At 33.5% G+C, this 20,622-nt stretch overlaps 2 protein-coding genes and 1 non-coding gene across 3 annotated transcripts; 1 reads left to right on the top strand and 2 right to left on the bottom strand.

Moving 5' to 3' along the window:
• LOC132057408 (enolase) lies at positions 1 to 5,826 on the top strand. The gene is made up of 17 exons (XM_059450004.1): positions 1 to 157; positions 1,445 to 1,508; positions 1,943 to 2,007; positions 2,083 to 2,130; positions 2,285 to 2,371; positions 2,462 to 2,542; positions 3,148 to 3,249; positions 3,322 to 3,402; positions 3,734 to 3,808; positions 3,895 to 3,957; positions 4,053 to 4,130; positions 4,445 to 4,639; positions 4,790 to 4,840; positions 4,949 to 5,037; positions 5,121 to 5,172; positions 5,261 to 5,317; positions 5,456 to 5,826. The coding sequence occupies exons 1-17, from the start codon at positions 92 to 94 to the stop codon at positions 5,534 to 5,536; spliced, it is 1,335 nt and encodes a 444-aa protein (XP_059305987.1). The 5' UTR covers positions 1 to 91; the 3' UTR covers positions 5,537 to 5,826.
• Positions 5,827 to 7,338: 1,512 nt separating this feature from the next.
• TRNAL-UAA (transfer RNA leucine (anticodon UAA)) lies at positions 7,339 to 7,421 on the bottom strand. The gene has a single exon. It is a non-coding gene; the product is annotated as a tRNA-Leu (tRNA).
• Positions 7,422 to 15,630: 8,209 nt separating this feature from the next.
• Positions 15,631 to 20,345, bottom strand: LOC132057409 (histone deacetylase HDT1). The gene is made up of 10 exons (XM_059450005.1): positions 20,268 to 20,345; positions 18,388 to 18,458; positions 18,095 to 18,303; positions 17,957 to 17,985; positions 17,828 to 17,866; positions 17,582 to 17,730; positions 16,804 to 16,857; positions 16,621 to 16,711; positions 16,107 to 16,209; positions 15,631 to 16,022 (listed from the first exon to the last, which is right to left on the bottom strand). The coding sequence occupies exons 1-10, from the start codon at positions 20,278 to 20,280 to the stop codon at positions 15,959 to 15,961; spliced, it is 822 nt and encodes a 273-aa protein (XP_059305988.1). The 5' UTR covers positions 20,281 to 20,345; the 3' UTR covers positions 15,631 to 15,958.
• Between the last annotated feature and the right edge of the window lie 277 nt (positions 20,346 to 20,622).

Consider the following 20,622-nt stretch of genomic DNA (forward strand, 5'->3'; position numbering starts at 1 on the left):
TGTCATTGTCATTGTCAAAAACAAAACCAACTTTTTCTCTTCACTCTTTCACTACTATTATTTCTCTCTTCATTCATATTAACAGATCTAAATGGCAACTATCACATCAGTTAAGGCCCGTCAGATCTTTGACAGTCGTGGTAATCCAACGGTCGAGGTTCGTCTAGATCTCTATTATTATTTTTTCAGAATTTTTTGATGTTTCCTATGTTTTAAAATCTTTTTTTTTTCGATCTGTTTCAAGATTTGATTTTTATGCGTTTTTATGCTGACCCATGTGATGATTTAGCTTATATTATTTGTTGCTATTATGGGTTTTGTTTGGATTTTTTAAAGGAGTTTTCTTTTTTTAAAGAATGATTGTTATGTTAGATTGGTTGTTGATGCATATAAGTTGTGTTATATCTGTCTCAAGATTCATATTTTTATGTTTTTTTATGCTTACCCATGTGATGATTTAGTTTAAATTGTTTGTAACTATTATGGGGTTTGTTTGGATTTATGAAAGGACTTTTTTTTTTTTTTTAAAGAATGACTTGTTATGTTACATTGGCTGATGCATATAAGTTGTGTTATATCTGTTTGAAGATTCATATTTTTATGCTTACCCATGTGATGATTTAGCTTAAATTGTTTGTTGCTACTATGGGTTTTGTTTGGATTTTTGAAAGGTGTTCTTTTAATCATTATTTAAAGAATGACTTGTTATGTTAGGTTGGTTTTTGATAAAGAGTTTCAAGATTCATGATTTTTATGCTAACCCATGTGATGATTTAGCTGAAATTGTTTGTTGCTATTATGGGTTTCGTTTGGATTTTTGAAAGGATTTTTTTTTTTTTTTTTTTTTTAAAGAATGACTTGTTATGTTATATTGGTTGTTGATGATTTTGTGGGTTTTATTTGGATTTATGAAAGGATGTTGTTTTTAAGGATGATTTATGTTGCATTGTTGGTTGTTGATGTAGATAAAGTTGTGTTATATCTGTTTGAAGATTCATATTTTTATGCTTACCCATGTGATGATTTAGCTTAAATTGTTTGTTGCTACTATGGGTTTTGTTTGGATTTTTGAAAGGTGTTCTTTTAATCATTATTTAAAGAATGACTTGTTATGTTAGGTTGGTTTTTGATAAAGAGTTTCAAGATTCATGATTTTTATGCTAACCCATGTGATGATTTAGCTGAAATTGTTTGTTGCTATTATGGGTTTCGTTTGGATTTTTGAAAGGATTTTTTTTTTTTTTTTTTTAAAGAATGACTTGTTATGTTATATTGGTTGTTGATGATTTTGTGGGTTTTATTTGGATTTATGAAAGGATGTTGTTTTTAAGGATGATTTATGTTGCATTGTTGGTTGTTGATGTAGATAAAGTTTTGTAGTATCTGTTTGTAGAGATTGTTGTTTTCCAGATGTATTGATTTTAGTTTTTTTGTATATATGCAGGTTGATGTATCTTGCTCAAATGGTGTATTTGCTAGAGCTGCTGTTCCTAGTGGTGCATCCACAGGTAAAAGATCTACTTATCTATTGTGTATAGTGACTCTTTTATGTAGATTGATGAGAATGTGTATCTTTGTGTAATCGGTTCGTTGTGTTACTAGTGTAATTGAAATCAGAGTTTCTTATCCATATATAGATTTGAATTTACCCTTTTTATTGATACTTTTACACATTTTTTAGTATCAGTACTCTCATTGATACTTCCGGGAAGTAAAAATGACTCGTATGGTTGTAGAATCCATTAGATAGAGATAATTAACCTTCTCGAGGGTCATCTGATCCATGAATTCTGTGTAGTTCAGTTTGGGTGGAAATTTGAATCTTGACTCCTTTCAGTTCTGTCTTAAACACTGTTAATATTCTTGGTAACTGCGCCTTGTTTTGTTATTGCCACCTTTGTCTGGCGACATTGGATTTATCCTCTCCATTTTTTAATAATAGGAGTCTATGAAGCCCTTGAATTGAGGGATGGAGGATCTGACTACCTCGGAAAGGGTGTTTCAAAGGTTGGTTTTTCATTCCAAAGCTTGAGTTTTGATGATTATACTCTTCAGTGCTGATTAACTTTTTTTACCTTGTAGGCTGTTAACAATGTCAACTCAATTATTGGCCCTGCTCTCATCGGAAAGGTTTGTGTTTTCCCCCATTTAATATTTTTTGTTTAATAACTGTTTCCTTGTTTAGTTGCTTCTATTGTTCATTTCTTAGGTGAAAAAATTACCATAATTCTCCATTGTTTGATGGATTATCCTATACTGAAATGCATGGATTATTATTTTGCAGAACCCAACTGATCAGACTGCTCTTGATAACTTCATGGTTCATGAGTTAGATGGAACTCAAAACGAGTGGGGTTGGTGCAAACAAAAGGTATGCCTATTTATGATAAGTATCAAGTACACTCTTCTATTATCAGAAGTTCACCATTCATGAGTTCAACTGTATTTGGCTTTTCTTCAGCTTGGTGCAAATGCTATCCTTGCTGTGTCACTTGCTGTGTGTAAAGCTGGTGCTGCTGTCAGGAATGTTCCACTTTACAAGGTATACTGAAGAATTGTCTTTCATGAAGTCTAATGCACATTTAACTGTTTAGACACGAATACTTTTCCCTTTTTGTCATAATGTATTCCAAAACATTGTTTGGTTAGTTTTTGATGGTGACTTTTTTGTTAACTAGTTTTTCAAGTGACCTTCTGCAGCTTTAATCTTCTCATGTTTGGGTAACCATTGATTGTTTGAATGTACTCTAATTGATGGAGTCATAACTTTGATCTTATTGTGCATCCATATGTTAGTCTCACCTCCCCAAAAAAAAAAAAAAAAAAGTTTCACATTTGGCAAGTCTTTAAAAAAATAATTACATTCGCTAGCCAAATATGCACTATCGTGTATCGAAAATAATACACACTATTTTGTATAAAAAATGTATATTAGACATTAATATATAAAAAAAATTACATTGGCTGGCTATTATTTTGGTGGGCGGCTATTTATGTTGATTTCCCCAAAAAAAAAAAAATACAAAGTAGAAAGTTTTTATCCTCTTCATTAATTATAGGCTATTAGGACAATTTGAGGTTCTATTTGCAATTGTATTAATATGCGATCATGTGTTTACTTATCTTAACTGCCTCTTCTATTTGCAGCACATTGCTGACCTGGCTGGTAACAAAAAGTTGGTATTGCCAGTTCCCGCCTTCAATGTGATTAACGGTGGATCTCATGCTGGAAACAAACTGGCAATGCAGGTAAGACACATTTTTGTCTGCCTCATATTAGTCCTGTTGAGATGAAATTTCTCATTAGTATTTATTTTGTAGGAATTCATGATCTTGCCTGTTGGAGCTGCTAATTTCAAGGAGGCCATGAAGATGGGCTGTGAAGTCTATCATCATTTGAAGGTTTAAAACCGCTTCTATAACCTCTACACAGGGCTGGCAAAGTTATGTAAAAAAACAAGTAACCATGTGGATCTAATATGGATATGATCTACTAAAATATGGATATGCAGATGGATAATATGGGATATCCATATTAAATACGGTTTGCCACACCTGCCTCTAAACATTATTTTATGTGACCAAGCAATTATATATGCCTTCAAATTTAGAGGAACAATTGGTTTCTTTGGCTATGCTTAGGCTCACAATTTAGTTTGAATTTTTTCACATTTGTTCTTCGACCTCTCTTTATCTCGTTTGTTCTGATAATAATTATAATGTGTTATTGCAGGCTGTGATTAAGAAGAAATATGGTCAGGATGCCACAAATGTCGGTGATGAGGGTGGTTTTGCTCCTAATATCCAGGTGAAGTATATTCTTATGCTGATGTATGACCTTCTATTGAATGTTTACCCTATTGTATTCACATGATTATGGTATTAAAAATTCAGGAGAACAAGGAAGGTCTTGAATTGCTCAAGACAGCCATTGAGAAAGCCGGTTATACCGGAAAGGTGAGTTATCTCCATTACTCTTTTACTCACACCATACTTTGTTTTCATAGTTGTTGTTAAGATAATCTAAAGGCTGACATGATTTACCATTTAAGGTGGTCATTGGAATGGATGTTGCTGCATCTGAATTCTACCTGAAGGACAAATCTTATGACCTGAACTTCAAAGAAGAGGCAAGTTTTGACTGCTGACACCACAAAAAATTATTGGAATTAGCTACGATCTTCTTCACTAATCTGTCTCTCTTAGCTAACAAAGTTTTTATGATCTGTTGCTTAAAAAGATTAGCAACAGATTTTGCTGCTTAGCTACAAATTTTGCCCGTCGTTAATTTCTATTTTATTTTAGTTGTGTGACTATAAAGGCAAATCTGAAACCGGAGTGCTTGCATTGCTTTCTTTCACTCTCGGGTTTTTTTCCGAGGCAGTCTTGTGGTTGAATTGTCATTATGTTACTGAGATTTGCTTGAATTTATTCTTCTTTGCAGAACAATGATGGCAAAGCAAAGATTTCAGGTGACCAACTCAAGGATTTATACAAGTCATTTGTGTCTGAGTACCCTATTGTTTCAATCGAAGATCCATTTGACCAAGATGACTGGGAGCACTATGCTAAGCTCACTACTGAGATGGGAGAACAAGTACAGATTGTTGGAGATGATCTCCTTGTCACCAACCCTAAGGTAATGTTGAAGCTTTAACAACATTTATCGCTTATTAAAGTTTGTATCGTCACCGAAAAGAAATAGTAAACATTACACGTATCTTAGTTCCTGAGCAATTTCTATAGGTTTTCTTATCTCACCGTGTGTAATTGTTTATTTTGTGTGCAGAGGGTTGCCAAGGCAATTGCAGAGAAGTCTTGCAATGCACTTCTTCTCAAGGTATCATTATTTGATCAGCCAGCTAATAAGTTCACATAATTTGGGCCTGATACTGTAAGTTTCCTCTTTGAGACTGGATTAATCATTTCATACTCAAATGTGTGTCAGGTTAACCAAATTGGCAGTGTGACCGAGAGTATTGAAGCTGTGAAAATGTCTAAGAAGGCAGGTTGGGGTGTAATGACCAGTCACCGCAGGTAAAGAACAAAAATCCTATTGAGTCATGTTTATGTTATCTCATAAAACTATTTTCTAATGATCTTTTGATTAATTGGTGCAGTGGAGAAACCGAAGATACCTTCATTGCTGATCTTGCTGTCGGTTTGTCAACGGTAATTAGCACTCTAGATTAGGGTAAAATGTGGATTTTACTCTTATTAATTTTTAGGCATTAACGATTATTTTCCTTGAAATTTTCAGGGACAAATCAAGACCGGAGCTCCTTGCAGGTCAGAGCGTCTCGCGAAGTACAACCAGGTAATTAGTTATCCTTCAAGTTTTTTGCCATAAACTTTTATCCCCGCAACAAAAACTGCTCTCCTCTTTCAATATTTTACATCTCCAGCACTCTTTTTAGTCTGTTTACGGTTATTGATTTTTATTCATTCAATGCAGCTCTTGAGGATCGAAGAGGAACTCGGATCAGAGGCCGTATACGCAGGAGCAAGCTTCCGCATGCCCGTTGAGCCCTACTAAAATCTCAAGTGTTAAATGTGGAGATGTGGAAGGTGCTTGTTCTGCCAAATAAATCCCTTTGTAGGAATGGGTGGGTCATTTTAAGAGATAGTATGTGACCCTTTCTAAAATAATAGCAGACTCGAAACCGTTTTTGTTTTGTGAGGTTTTATTAGTTCTGAACTGTGAAAGAGTTCTTTTTTAAAGGCTTGTGAGCGTGTCTCGTTTTTGACTGCTGGTTCTGTAAAACTTTGATATGCAGTTTTTGGTATTTTCTGATTAAATATTTTGATGGTTTTGGTTTTCTCTGACCTCAAGCTTTTCTTTGCTATACATAGTATATTGTGAACGAGCAAATTCTGCTCTGTTTGGAAAACCTATGTTGGTCCGACGACTTTTAAAAATGTTGCCCCCTTCGGATTTCCTCGAAGTGCACTACTTTTGATGGATTTGACACGCACCTGACATTACATTTGATGAATTCAATCAACAAAGAGTTTAACTATTCGTTGAATTTAGGACTCATATGCGCTGCATCGTCTCATATACTGTCAATTTCAAATGTGCTCTTTCCTTGGAGGATCTCTTTAACTTTTTCTATCATGAGTTTCATTTTCAAGTTTACTATTTTCATTTCTTATGGAAAGCTATCTATAGTATGTATTATGATTCGATAGTTTTAAAGTTCTAAATTCTTCCAATGGAGGGCAAGAGCTTTTGCTTTGGAGTCTGGACATTATTGCTTCCTAAGATAGTGGGGTTATTGAACTGCATGTTCTCTGCTCTTCCATCAGAATCATTGATCAGAGTTGCTATATAGTATTCGAATGATATCCTATGCTATCTTGTGACTTTAGTTTCTATTCAATTCCAAATGATCCAAATATATAGAAGTGTAAAGTATTTATACTTGTAATAAAAGATCTCGGGTTTGAACCTTAAGGAATGAATTTTTTTTTCAGAGAGTGCGTACATCAATTTCATATCGGTCGGACTTTTGGAGATTCTTGAGCCGTCATTCAAAATGCGAATACTTTTGTTTAAGCGAATATTTTTGGTGTAGAAAGTTTCGGTTGTATATATTTCATGGGAAACAAAGTCATAAGCTGGTATATTCGGGATTAGACCGAGTACTCTAAGAGATTCATCCATGAACCATTACTAGTACAAATAATATATTGAAATATAAATGACGATTACTGGAAAAAAGTAACCCCAAAGATTGAGATCGAAAGTGATCAGAGATGACTATAAAAAAAAATTCTTCAGCTTCAGTTAGATTACAATGAATAGCAAATACCGGATGATACAATCAACATCACATCTTTTTTCTACCTAATTTAAGATGTTATCAATTGCTTTCATTGATAGGATATTTAAACTAAAAACAAGAAGTGGAAATTAGGACATATGCCTAGTGCTGAGGTAGTCATTTGCCTTCATTACTTACTACTTCAACTTCAACCATTTAAACATATTTTCAAATCTCAGAAAATCTGGCCATACGTCTCTCTTCTTTTTTTTTCTTTTCGGGGTGTGGAATGCTTTACCTTATGTTACATCAAAATTAGTCGGGTTCCAAAGCAGATGCGAATACCGAGGTTTGTCTTTCCATTTGTGGACCTATCTCTATGAAAATTTAAATAAAAACAGAAACAATAACTAATAGAAAAGGTTATAGTTTGAAGAGTAAATAAAAACGACAGATGGAAATATGAAAATGGAAATAGAAGATAAGAGGAAAATACCAGATTATAAACAAAAGGGAAAAAATAATAATCAAGGATTAGACTGAAAACAAAAATTAAAAAAAAAAAAAGACATGCTGGCTATGGGGTTCGAACCCATGCGCACTTATGTGCAGAAGATCTTAAGTCTTCCCCCTTAACCTCTCGGGCAAACCAGCTCATATGTTCATCGAGTCATACAAACTATATATATCACATATTTGGTATAATGAATGTTTTCTCTTTTACTTGTATATTTATGAATATGATATGATTTGATTTCTTAACGATGCATATGCGTAAGATGCAATCTAATAATTAATCTATTACTTTTTAAAACCTCGGAACAAATAACGATTTCATTTTATAATAGCTTAGGACGTCAAGAAATTATTTTATTAAAATATAATTCTCGGGTGATCGCACAAAAATTCAAGTTCATGTCGATTCGGTCGGTTATGTCGGTTTTTACAAAACCATTGACACCCCTAGTTTTATATTGCTTCTTTGATCACATTAAGAATAACGTCACCAACATGAACATATTACGATTGCTAGCTCCTATCCCATCTATTTCTACATCACTATATCGTTGTGATGCTTATATTTCTAATGGTGTGTTATTTGTCAATGACTATTTTTACACTGTCCGTCAATATACTAAGACCCCCTTTTTTTTTTCTTTTTTTTTCGACTTGGGTTCGGCTATTTGTCTCATAGAGTAAGTTCATATATGTGGAATTGATGATCCATATGATTGACCCCATTAGCTGGAATGAGGTATAGGTGATTGATTGTTAAATTATTCTTAGTTGTTGTCATGATTTTGAAAGGAAGCCTTAACTGAAATCTGTACTGCTTCCGTCTCATATTACTTGATCACTTTTCCTTTTGCACGCTTCTTAAGAAACATTCTCCAATAAATATATTTTAATCAATATTGACCATTTTCAAGAACATTTAATACCAAGGGTAAGATGGGAAAGATTTAATTAATTTTATCTTAGTTTTGTAAATAAATAAGTAATTTGAGACATATATATTTAATAATGTGGCAAAGTAATATGGGATGGAGAGAGTATTTCAATATTAGTATTTATATTGATAATAGTGAATTGAACGAATATAATTTATTGTGAGTATGAAGGGGCCCAGAGGCGGATGGAGCACTATAACTTGGGGTTCAATTGAACCCCAAACTTTCGATGCGGGGTATAAATTTATGTGTAAAAATTTACTAAAATCACAATAAATAGTAGATATGAACCCATAACATTAGAAATATAATGGTTCAATGCTAAAAAATTTAAAAGGTTGAACCCCTAGAGATTAAATTCTAGATCCGCCTCTGAAGGGGCCGGTATATCACTGTGTATATTCTGACAAAACAATTAAACATTTCATGATGTCGGAGTGAGATTGGTTAGCTAGGTCACTGTCAAGTCTTATAACCAGCGAACCCATCGTTTTGTGTTGCTGAGACATGTGTCTAATGAGAAAGTCTCTGCAATCGAAGGGAGCCGAATCAATAGCCTTTACTCAAATAGTGTATTTATTTCAAGAAATTCCATAAATATGTACATTTAAAATCATCATTCTAAAATCAAGAACCCATGAAGTTAAAATCATGGCTCCACCTCTAAGCAGTGGCGGAGCCAGAAATTTTGGTAAGGTTATTCAAATGTTGACGAGTATATAATTTTTTTCCGATGAATGACTGCAACAAAAAATTTTTAACATCATCACCGCACACCCGCCTAAAAATTTATGGTCCGTTTGATTTCGCAAGGTATTCTTGATAAACTTCATTGGTAGAAAACTCTTACGGTGATTACAGTATCAAATGACAGCAACAACAAAAAACAACATACCCAGTGTACGTAATCCCACAAGTGGAGAACAACAAGGGGCATTCCGAGAATGTTACAAAGCGAGAGATAACGACTAATTAATTTTCTTTGAAAAAAGAAAGAAAGAAACAGAACGAAGTTGGATAATTAAAATGTTCACAAAAGCGATTAAAAAAGAAAAGAGAACAAAATAAGTGGTAGCTAACTTGCTACTAGATCTCGCTGTCTTCTTTTTAACAATGCGTCTTCTTCTTTTCTAGGAAATAGAAAGGAAAGAAGAAAAACTAAAGGAGCTTCAACAAATGAGTCCAACGTAACTCCAAACCAATATAGGAATAAACCAAATGCAAATCATAACTCAAATACAAATAAGTTTAGTCGGAACATGGAAGAAAATAAATGCAAATACAAATCAAGTAAGTAGCTTCAAACATTGTTTGTATATTTTCTTTTAAAGAAAGAAGATGAACAGCGTTTGATGCAAGCTTTAAACCGTGACTTTTAGGAAAAATTGAACACCCTTTAACTCTAAGCTATCTATCTCAATTATTTTAAGAGTGTTCAAAATTTAATTTATATCCAGTTAACTATAATATCTAATCCATATACTAGTATCATTTTCCAGCCAAGGGTGTGTAGGTGACCACCCTTGGCCATGAGTGGCTCCGCCACTCCCACTAAGTGGAGTAGGTTTTAGCATATAATCTGACTAGCGGAGTGAGAAAGCAAGACCCTCTCTCTCTCTCTACACATATATACACACCCATGCTATGCATATATGTGTATATACGTACACATATATAATATACGGATGGATATATATTTCACCAATACGTATTTGTTCATATCCCTATAGACTATAGTCTGTGGTGTACATATCCCTAGTTCGGTCTTATATATTCTCTCCGTCCCATTTTAAGCGTCGCTTTACCTCTTTCACACGCCCATCAAGAAAGTTACCCCTGTTTATAAAGCTAGACTAATTTTTCTTCTTAAATATTGTGCATAATGTTAAAGGTATAATTGAAAACAATTGTTAACTTCAGTCTTGAATTCCTAAAGTGATAATTATTTTGAAACCGTTAAAATGAAACGGAGGGAGTACCATTTTAGATCCTAATCAATTTCACAAAGATTTAGTTGCATCGTTGATTCCCAAATGATAATTGGGCAACAAAAAAAAAATATACTGTTTCCCATGCTAAAACGGAAAAGCGAAAATTAAAATAAAATTAAAAAAACACTCACAAAAGTCAAAACCCAATCAAAAGTAATTTGAGTTATCCTAGTTTTGTCACGATAAGAAATCCTACTTTTATCACAATTAGGATTTTAAGAAAAAACAATATATACCTTACACTCCAAAGTTTTAAAAACACTCACCAAGTCTTTCTCTCCTCTGTGTTTTCACTAAAAATTAAAAGGTTATTCAATGGGTATTTTTGATATTTGCAAAAGGATTCAGGAGATGCTAATGAATAAGAGTAAGAAAAAGATTATAAGTGCCAGGAAGTTACAAAAGAAATGCAAAAATACATTTTTTATTGTATACGTGAGCGAAAAGGAGTTGAAATACGAGGTCCCAAAAAAATATTTGTCTTCTTCTTTTTTCAAGCGATTCGTCAATGGTTTTCAAGAAGATATTGAAATTATAGACATGAAGAATTTGGAATTTTTTGTGAGGAGCTGTAGTGTCTATGAGTTTGAATATGTTCTTCAATTCAGCAAGATTCAACTCTGTCGTTAGAGTTTGACTACAGTAGATTGTATTGTTAAAATTTTATGCTTCAAATATTGTGCTAACGTCCAATTACTTTCTAGTCTTCACATTCTGCCGTTAATTCCAACAATTCAACGTAAAGATGTGTTGTTTTGTTGCTTTACTGCTTTTTTGGATGATTATGACATATCGCTTCATAATATATTGTATTTTATCGTATTGTTTCGATGAATATAACGCTTGATATAGATTGTACATTTTTCTGTCATTTCATATTGTCGCGCACCAACAATTTGAAGAATAAACTTACAATACTATAAAGAAAAAATAGGGTGCAAGGTGAAGGTAATATAACAAAAAGGTAGGATAAAGAGTACAATAAAATTATTCAATACTAAGTAAGCGCAAGATGAGATGAGTGTTTGGTTGAAAAGATTCGGCAACCTGAAGAAAAATTTCAATTTTTTTAACATTTTATGAAATCAATAGCCTATTGATTGTTGAACCAATACAAGATGCTCACCAACGAGAGCAAGAGAAACACAACGTAAATATATACCATTTACAAAAGATATTATTCCCAAAGAGATTTGATTCGGAACTAATAATATTTAGACCATGTGGATTGACATGGCGATACAAAATTTCAATTTATCACATCTTTGATAGTCGAACCTTATTATCCCCGTCTAACTCAACTATTTGATTGTAAGGCAAGAAACAGGCAGCATAGATAAGCTACACAACACATCACTCAGTAAGGTGATGTAGAAACTCATAAAAAGGAATATGAGTAACATATAGCAAGATACTGATAGGTAATATCACTCTTTCAATTAATCGAAATCTCATCGACCAATCAAGAATAAAATTTCACCTGGTTAATTAATAGATTACAATTCTTGTAAATTTAGCTCCCTTGATCCAGTAACTTGATTGTGAATTGATTACTATTTACCTCTGCTACATTATCAGTGTATCTTATCTTTTTTTTTTTTTTTTTTGTTGGTGTTTGATATCAGCTTTAGAACCCAATTAATTTGAATTTACACCAGGACAATCCACGCTTTGCCCGGTGTAAAGCGATTGTTCCATGTTAAAAACGATTTTATTCTCAGAGTTCGAACTCGAAGTCGTTGGTTAAGAATAGAGTGATAGCAATCACTCAGCTACCATAGTGGCACAGAAGAATATTATTGTTTGTCAATATTTAAATTAAAGAAGCTATATGCACAGTGGTAAGTTTTATCAATTCCTATTATAATTATGTGGTGCCAAATACAATTGTTTGCAACTCCTATTTTAAACGTGGCTATTTAGTTGCATCTTTTATTCCAAAATGATAATTGTGCACAAAAATGAATCCTCTATCCCATGCTAAAACGGAAAATTAAAAATAAGATTGAAAAGAAAAACCCTAAATCCAGTCAAAAGCGATTTGGGAAGACACCAAATATGGAAAGTAGGTCTTGCTAGCCGACTTAAGGATTAATATATATATATTTCATGTGCACGCCAAAGTTTCAATACTCACAAATTCTTTCTTTCTATAATCACACCAAATCGATCATATAAAAGGGATGGATTTAAAAATTTAATAGGCGACAAGTTAACAACCTTCTAAACAAGGTTTTAATTTCTTTTCTTCATCACGAGCCATTATTAATGCCTTTTTGTTCTCCTCTTTTTGTTTCGGGAGTGATTATATATACTCATGAGACAAAATATTTTTTTAAACAGATTTGATTCATTTCATTCCATTCCAAGTAACCTTTGAACGAGTCAATGGCTTACTCATTTAATTCAATACATTTCAACCCGTTGAATTTCAAATCAACCTGTATCAGTTTTACGTGTTTTGGACCTTGGAAGTTTAGGTACCGTACATGTGAGCACATGTTTAATAGGGTACATTTTCATTTTTCAACCTCCTTTAAATGTTTTCCAGATTACACCCTTAGTTATTAATGGGTCTAAAATGGAGTTTTTCGGCCGAATCCAATAACTTCCGCTCAATTAATGAATTTGTATTAAGAAATTTGTTAAATATGTACAAATCAAATTTAGAACCTGATTATTAGCACTTGAAGTCACCTTTCTAAAAGCAAGAACCATATGAAATCCTGACTTTGACTCTAAGTGGCAACACTTAGTTGAAGTAGGTTTTAGCGTATAAGCAGACTAGCGGAGTATATGCATATACATAGGATTTCACACACACGCATATTATACGTGTATATGCATATACACATATTATACAGATGGACACTTGTACGACGTACACATACCTATAATATGTGGTACATACATATCCTAGTTCAGTCTCTCAAAGATTTAGTTGCATCTTTGATTACAAAATGATAATTGTGCACAAAAATACACTTTGTTTCCATGTTAAAATGGGAAAAGCGAAAACAAAAATAAATTAAATTTTAAAAAAGACTAACAAAAGTCAAAACCCAATCAAAAGCAATTTGGGAAGACATCAAATATGGAAAGCAGGTCTTGCCAGCCGACTTAACGGAAATAACGGAAATAAGCTCTACTTAATCCTACTTATATTATGATTATGAATCCTACTTTCCCCATGATTAGGATTTTTATTAAAAACTATATACTATATATACCTTATGTGTTCTCTAACAAAGTTTCACAAATACTCACAAAGTCTCTCTTCTATTTATTTATTTTTGGTACTAGTTAAAAGATTACTTTATCAACGGCAATTTTTGGTTTTTGCAAAAGGTCTAAGGAGACGTTGATGAATGAGAACAAGAAGTTACAAAAAAAATGCAAGAATGCATTTTTTATTGCGTATGTGAGCGAAAAGGGGTGTAAATTCGAAGTTCCAAAAGAATATTTGTCTTCTTCATTTTTTGAGGAATTCATCGATGTATTTCAAGAAAACATCATATTCCGAGACATGAAGAATTTAGAATTCTCTGTGAGGAGTTGCATGTCAATTATTTTGAATGGGTTCTTCAATTGAGCAAGATTCAACTCTACCCTTAGGGCTCGTTTGGTACAAGGGATAAGGATAAATAATACCGGGATTTTTTTTTTTTGATAAGTTTATCCCACGTTTGGTTGGGTTAAAATGGGAGTATAACTAATCCCGTGATTAGTTATCCCGGGATTGTAGTGTTATTTTATCCTTGTGGGAGGATGGAATAACTAATCCTGGAATAACTAATCCCGGAATAAGTTATCATGAGATAACTTATTTCCAACCAAACGACCCCTTGGCGTTTTACTAGTGTGATTCCATTGCACTTGTGAGAAAAAACAAAAGATATGAAATAAGATTGCAATTGTATTGTTAAAATTTTATTCTTCTTCAAATATAGTGCTTATGATCCAATTATTTTCTACTCTTGAAAATTCTGCCATTAATTTCGACAATTCAATGTAAAGATGTGTTGTTTTGTTGCTTCACAACGTGTTTGGATAATTATTACTATATCGTTTCATAATTTGTTATATTTTACTATTTTGTTTTGATGGATATGATGTTTGAGATAAATTCGTTTCCCATCGTTTCATAATTTTCACACACCAATAATCTGGAAAACGGGCTTATAATATTACAAAGAAAAAGTAGAATACGAGGTACAGTTATTATTAAAAATAAAATAAAAAGATGGGATAAAAAGAAAAATATGATTATTGATATATAAGGTATCTAGGTTTAAAAAAAAGTTTTTTTAAAAACCCGAACAAAAAACAATCATTTAAAAAAAGTTTTTTTAAAAAAATCAAAATTTTCAACACTTTGGAAAAACAAAAGCCTATCCATGAACCAATACGAGATGTTTCACCAACGAGAGTTAGGAGAGCACAGTACATAATTATATACTGTGTGACAAAAAATCTTCTTTCTAAAGACCAACACCTTTGAAGGACAATCCACGCAAAAAAATGAAAAAGGAAGGCTGAGGAACATAACGACAAGATACCAATAACTTTCTTTAAATCAAATCTGAACCTCATAGAACGTAACAGTCTAACATCAAAATAGACATTAGGCCTAAGTTCAGACATAGTTCACCATAGCAAAATATGATGTAGCTGAACGAACCTAACTCTTGCCTTTACATCATATATGAACCATAGACTTCACAAAAGAATGTATTGTTCTACCCTTATTTTCAAACAATTCAATTTGAAGATGTATTGTTCTGTTGCTTAATTTTACAGCTTGCTTGGATGGTTGTTACTTGTTACATATAGTTTCATAATATATTGTATTGTATTATTTTAATGAATATAATATTTAGATGAACTCTATGGTTTCTTATCGTTTAAAGGGGAAGTTTGATCTTCTCCATCACAAAACAGATTTGTTTCCACTTTCCAGTTAGACAGGATAGGTTAGGCATTGAAGGGAATTGGATGATGACAAGTGTAATCATATTTAATTTGGATTTGGCTTTATCAATCTGTTAGAATATCTTTCTTTTCTTTTTTTTTTCAGATTTCCCAACAAATAACACTAGAAAGACATTGTAGGATGAAGCATTGAAATTTGTTAGAAGCGTTAGCTAACCACCACTTAAAAAGAGGTTATCTTAGACCAGTAGTGTGCAACCCCACAAGTGCCCCCCTAAAAATTCAAGGTACAGCTAATTCAGCTTCACTTTCCAATACAATGCTCTAGTGTTTCAGATATAGGTGCACAGCAACATGAGCATATGGAAGACTCACTATACTCAAATCTGCTAGTGATATCATTTGTGGGTAACCTACAACATTTTCAACTTTTTGTGAAAACAAAAGCTTATGCCCTTAGACCAATACAAGATGTTCCCAACGAGAGCATGAGAGAACAGGATGATATTATAGGAACTGGCATAGATAAAAAGGAAGCTGAGGAACATACAGCATTACACCAATAGGCAATAACATTCTTTGAACCAATCCAAATATCGAACAAAACAGTCTAACAACATCAAAATAGACGTTTGACCTAAACTAATACCCCAGAAATAGTTTACCACAGCAAAATATGATGTAGCTGAACGAACCTAACTCTTGCCTTTACATCATATGAACCGACCGAAAAAACAAAACTAAGAAACTCTCTCCTGATCATGGTTGACAATCAAACAAGACTGGTCGGTCCACCCACATGTGTCTCCATGTCTATTTACTTTCCAGCACTGTGCTTAGCTTTCGAGTGAGATTCCAGAGCACTTTCAGAACCAAAACTCCTGCAAGGAAAACCAATACATGAATGCACCAAAATCCAAATGCACTTGTAACAAATCTAACAACTTTTGGTGTGTTAAAACTACCTGTTGCAAGGCTTGCAGTGATGAGATCCAGCTGATTTTGGAGTCTTACTGGCTTGTTTTGAGGGGTGAGGTGTTGCTACATGGACACTACCTTTTTTGCCATCTAAATCACCCAATAGGAAACAGTCAAAAACATGATCCTCCTCCATATAAATATTACTAGTTATGCCACAAAATAGCGCCAATCAGCCAAAAGTAGTGGTCAAAAAGGACAGCCTACACTGCTATGTACTTTACTAGTTATGCTACAAAACTGAGCCATTTGATAACAAGTTAGCAAATTACTTATTTTTGGTCACAAATACAGAGGTCAAGTTTATCCCGATCGAAAAGGAGATTAGCACCTACACTTCTATGTACTTTACTAGTTATGCTACAAAACTGAGCCATTTGATAACAAGTAGCAAATTACTTATTTTTGGTTACAAATACAGAGGTCAAGTTATCCCGATCGAAAAGGAGAATTAGCACCTTCTCAAAAGTACTTAACAAAAAATATAAGGACAAGACGAACCAGTTTTTTGAGGAGTTGTCAATTTTGCCTTTTTATCTGTGACAGGTGTCTTTGTAGCCGAATCTGCCTTCCTCTTTTTTGCAGGCTCAGCCTAAAACAAAGAGATGAAACCAAATAATGACGGTAAATCATCCTCCCCAAAAAATTCAGAAAATAGAAAGGAAGATCAAAACTATAAGCTACCTTCTTTGGAGTTTCCTCCTCACTCTCATCAGAATCATCATCCTCGTCGTCACCCTGAAGATACAAAAAAAATACAATCAAACTTCTCTATTACGGCTCGTTTGTTCAGATATTCTTTGGCAGCTAGAGTGAAATGTTGTTATAGAGAACATATAAACATCACATAAAAAATTGGTTCCAAAAGAACTTGGCCGTTATAATGACATGCTATAGATGATGGCTATTTTAAAGAGGTCTGAAGAATGTATACACAATAAGATCCTCATAAGTCCCATTCAATAAATTACACCTAAACAATAGAAAAGCACAGCCAGAAAACTAGATAAAAGAAACTGTTTAGCATTTCAATTTTGCAATGCATCATTTACCAGAGTATGCTTCTGGGCATAAAGAGATAAAACTGTTCGGTCATTCAATATAATTCAATACTATTAAAGCACTTTTAGAAAATCCAGCCCATTCCACACAGCACCAGAGTTGATCAAGTAATGTTAGAAAAAGAACCTTAAAAGTTATCGGACCACAGAGTTCATTATGAAAGGAAGACTTTTGAAACTTGTGGTCTAAAATAAGCAATAGATATTTGTGTGGCTATAAATCATCCCATTAAGAGTAAAATGGGAAGTTGAAAGTTAAATTGTTACTCTAAATATAGAAACGTGTAATTCTTATAGGGACTTACTAAAAAAGAAAGTGTCACATAAATTGGGACGGAGGTGGTACTACAAAAGACAATGACAATAATTAAAACACCGTGAACATATAACAACAATTGTACCTCAGAATCATCTTCATCCTCAGACATTTCATCATCAGAACTCTTGTCTTCATCATCTTTACTAGGTTCCACAATCTTCACCTTCTGCTTCCCTGAAGCAGAAGCCTTTCCTGATTTCCCTGCCTCCTTAACCTTATCCTCAGGCTTTCCTGAGCCAGTGAACCATGCAGACAATAATATTAGCCAATTAAAATCTCATTTATTAAAATGACATATTATCTTGGAAAATAGCACTATTCTCCATACCATTGTTTGCAAGAGTGAGGGGGATGTCCTTATCAGACTCTGAGCACATAAGAAGTTATGAACATCAGTCAGTTAAAATCTAATAACAGAACAATTAAGGTGTCCAAACAAAAGAAAATGTACATTTACCATCTTCCTCATCTTCATCATCCTCTTCCGTGAACCAAAGAAGTTAGGTCAAGGAAACAAAATAAACAGAAAAATTTACATTGGAAGAAAAGTAAATGTATAAAACAAAGAGAGTTAACAGACAAATGAAAAGGATATTCCTCAAACGGGTTAGTGGCCTTGTAACCAAAAAAGTAGACACTTCCATTTTTCAAGTTGTGAGATAATTCAAAGTCTCTATCAAAAACCAGGTCAAACTGCTGTTGAGGCACCTTCTCTGAGTTGAGTGTCCCAAGAACAAGTTTCTTGCCATCAATACTCACGGACAAGCAGGCACTTTCTGCCTTCTTCAACTCACCTAGAGATGCCTGCAGATAAAAAGCATGCAATGAAAATAAGATAATGACAACTAAAAATAACTAAGCTTATCAAGTTGTAGCAAATTATGAAACCTGTGAAAGATGCAAAACCATTCCATCTCCAGGCTGTACAGTTAAAGGCTCACCACTTTTCACCTCAGCACCTAAACACAGGTAGAAATTACAATCAGAAACTGAAAGTTCTGGAATTGCAAAACAGCTAATAAATTGAACATGCTCGCACAAATAAGAGGAAATTGAATTTTGATTTATAGTTAAAACCCCATAAAACCCAAACAGAATTCCCGGGAAACAAACTTTTTCGTTGTATGGTACACCCCACCCAATCCCCCTAAAACCAAAACTTAAAGCCCACCACCAAGAGCACAACAGCTTTTCCACTCTGCCCTCACCCCAACCAAGGCTTCCTTACCACTAGGCTATACCTCAACTGTGCTTCCCAAAAACAAAGACAACTCATTTTGTGTTAAGGATCAAAGATGCTAATTGAGGCTTATGGTGAAGAATTTAACTTGTATACACTATACACTGATAATATAAAAATATTTCCACAACATCAGTAACTGCAAAACACGGTGAAGTAGCCTGCTAGGCTGCTACAACATGTTCAATTACATCAGGAGTGTAAAATTGTTTAAATCCAAAAAACATTTCATAAAGCACATCTACAGTACCAAGAAAAAAGTAGTCTCTGCTCAAACAACAAGTCTAATAATACACCGTACCCAACTTATTGCAGATGGAATAAAAAACAGCACCATAACTTGGCATCATCATGCATCCACCCATTGTGGACTACATAAAAACAACCCCTTTCTCCTAAACAACAACATACCTAGTATAATCCCACCAGGTGGGGTCTGGGGAGGGTAGAGTGTATGTAGACCTTACCCCTACCTTGTAAAGGTAGAAAGGCTGTTTCCGATACACCCTCGGCCAACCCCTTCTCCGAAACACCAATTTTAAATCTTAGGTTTTCATTTCATTGTACCAAACTTTGTTTTACAACATCAAGAGTTCACTTTTAACACCAATCATTTCATATCATCAAAGTAATAGGTGAAAATCAAAGAACCATAAGACAAACATAATCACAAAAAGCAAAAACAAATGTAAAATTGGTCACAATCAATTGAGCAAGCAGAGGAACAAACATGCATATATATATTTAAATAGTTATGTAAGAGAAAGTATATGATTTCATGTTCAGAAATAACAACTCATACATAATGAGCACGGAACTAGAAGAAAAAACAAATTATATGTCATCATTTTTTATTTGTTAAATAGGAACTGTTTATACTACTTATTTTGTTATCTTGTTATTATATGTCTCACAACAACAACAACATAACCAGTGTAATCGCACAGGTGGGGTTTGGGGAAGGTAGAGTGTAAGCAGACCTTAAACATGCATATATATATATATATATATATAGGGGCAGAGCTACATAGGGCTGAGATGAACCCCCCTTCGGCAGAAAAAAACATTGTTTATACATGGTTTAAATTATTTTTTTATGTATATATATATATAGTAGATGTTGAACCCCTTTTGCTTCTTAGTATGATTACTTTTTCATATTTTGAAACCCCGTGGTGAAAATCCTGGCTCCGCCACTGTATATATATGTACCAACCTCAACATTTCTTCTACCAAAATCACACAAAACAGTAACACTAAAACAAACATGAAATACATGAAAGAGTAAATGAAATTGAAACAATCAGAGATAAAAAAAACACAAAATGCATGTGTCTGCACTAGCCTCAACATTTCTGCAAACAAAATCACACAAATTTTATTTGATAAAGTAGTAATAAGATTTCACAAGTAGTACACATTAACAGCAAAACAAACATAGTATTTTTTCAAAAAAAAAAAAAAAAAAAAAAAAATGATCAAAGACAGAAATATCAAATAGAATGTGTGTGTGAATAAGAGAGTTTACCCCAAAATTCCATAGCTGCTATTAGGGTTTTAGTGAGGAAATTAGGGTTTTGAGAGAGAGGAAATGGAGGAAGAGAGAGATAGTGGAGTATGAAAATGGTAGGATTAGGGTATGTTTGTGTTTTGTGGGTTTATAAGCGGGAGATTTGGGTTTGGGCTTTGATATTCTATTTCCCAGACTACACTATTTTTTCTTTTTCCATCAGTATTTTTTTATTTATTTTTTGGGATAAGGATAATAATCCGAAATAACACGCGGGGTAATGGGTATTAATTAGTACTCGGATTATTTTATCCCGTCATTTTTACTATAGTTGTGGGATTATTATCTTTTGGCTTAAAAATACCCCTAAAAC

This window comes from Lycium ferocissimum, chromosome 5 (genome assembly GCF_029784015.1).
Source record: "Lycium ferocissimum isolate CSIRO_LF1 chromosome 5, AGI_CSIRO_Lferr_CH_V1, whole genome shotgun sequence".
NCBI lineage: Eukaryota > Viridiplantae > Streptophyta > Magnoliopsida > Solanales > Solanaceae > Lycium > Lycium ferocissimum.

Coding starts and splice junctions, on each gene's coding strand:
- LOC132057408 (XM_059450004.1), top strand. CDS start 92: ATGGCAACTATCACATCAGTTAAGGCCCGTCAGATCTTTGACAGTCGT. Junction 2,131..2,284: donor GCCCTGCTCTCATCGGAAAG/GTTTGTGTTTTC, acceptor ATTATTTTGCAG/AACCCAACTGATCAGACTGC. Junction 3,403..3,733: donor AAGTCTATCATCATTTGAAG/GTTTAAAACCGC, acceptor GTGTTATTGCAG/GCTGTGATTAAGAAGAAATA.
- LOC132057409 (XM_059450005.1), bottom strand. Junction 18,304..18,387: donor TGGTTTTGCATCTTTCACAG/GTTTCATAATTT, acceptor TTTTATCTGCAG/GCATCTCTAGGTGAGTTGAA. Junction 16,210..16,620: donor GACAACTCCTCAAAAAACTG/GTTCGTCTTGTC, acceptor TGGGTGATTTAG/ATGGCAAAAAAGGTAGTGTC.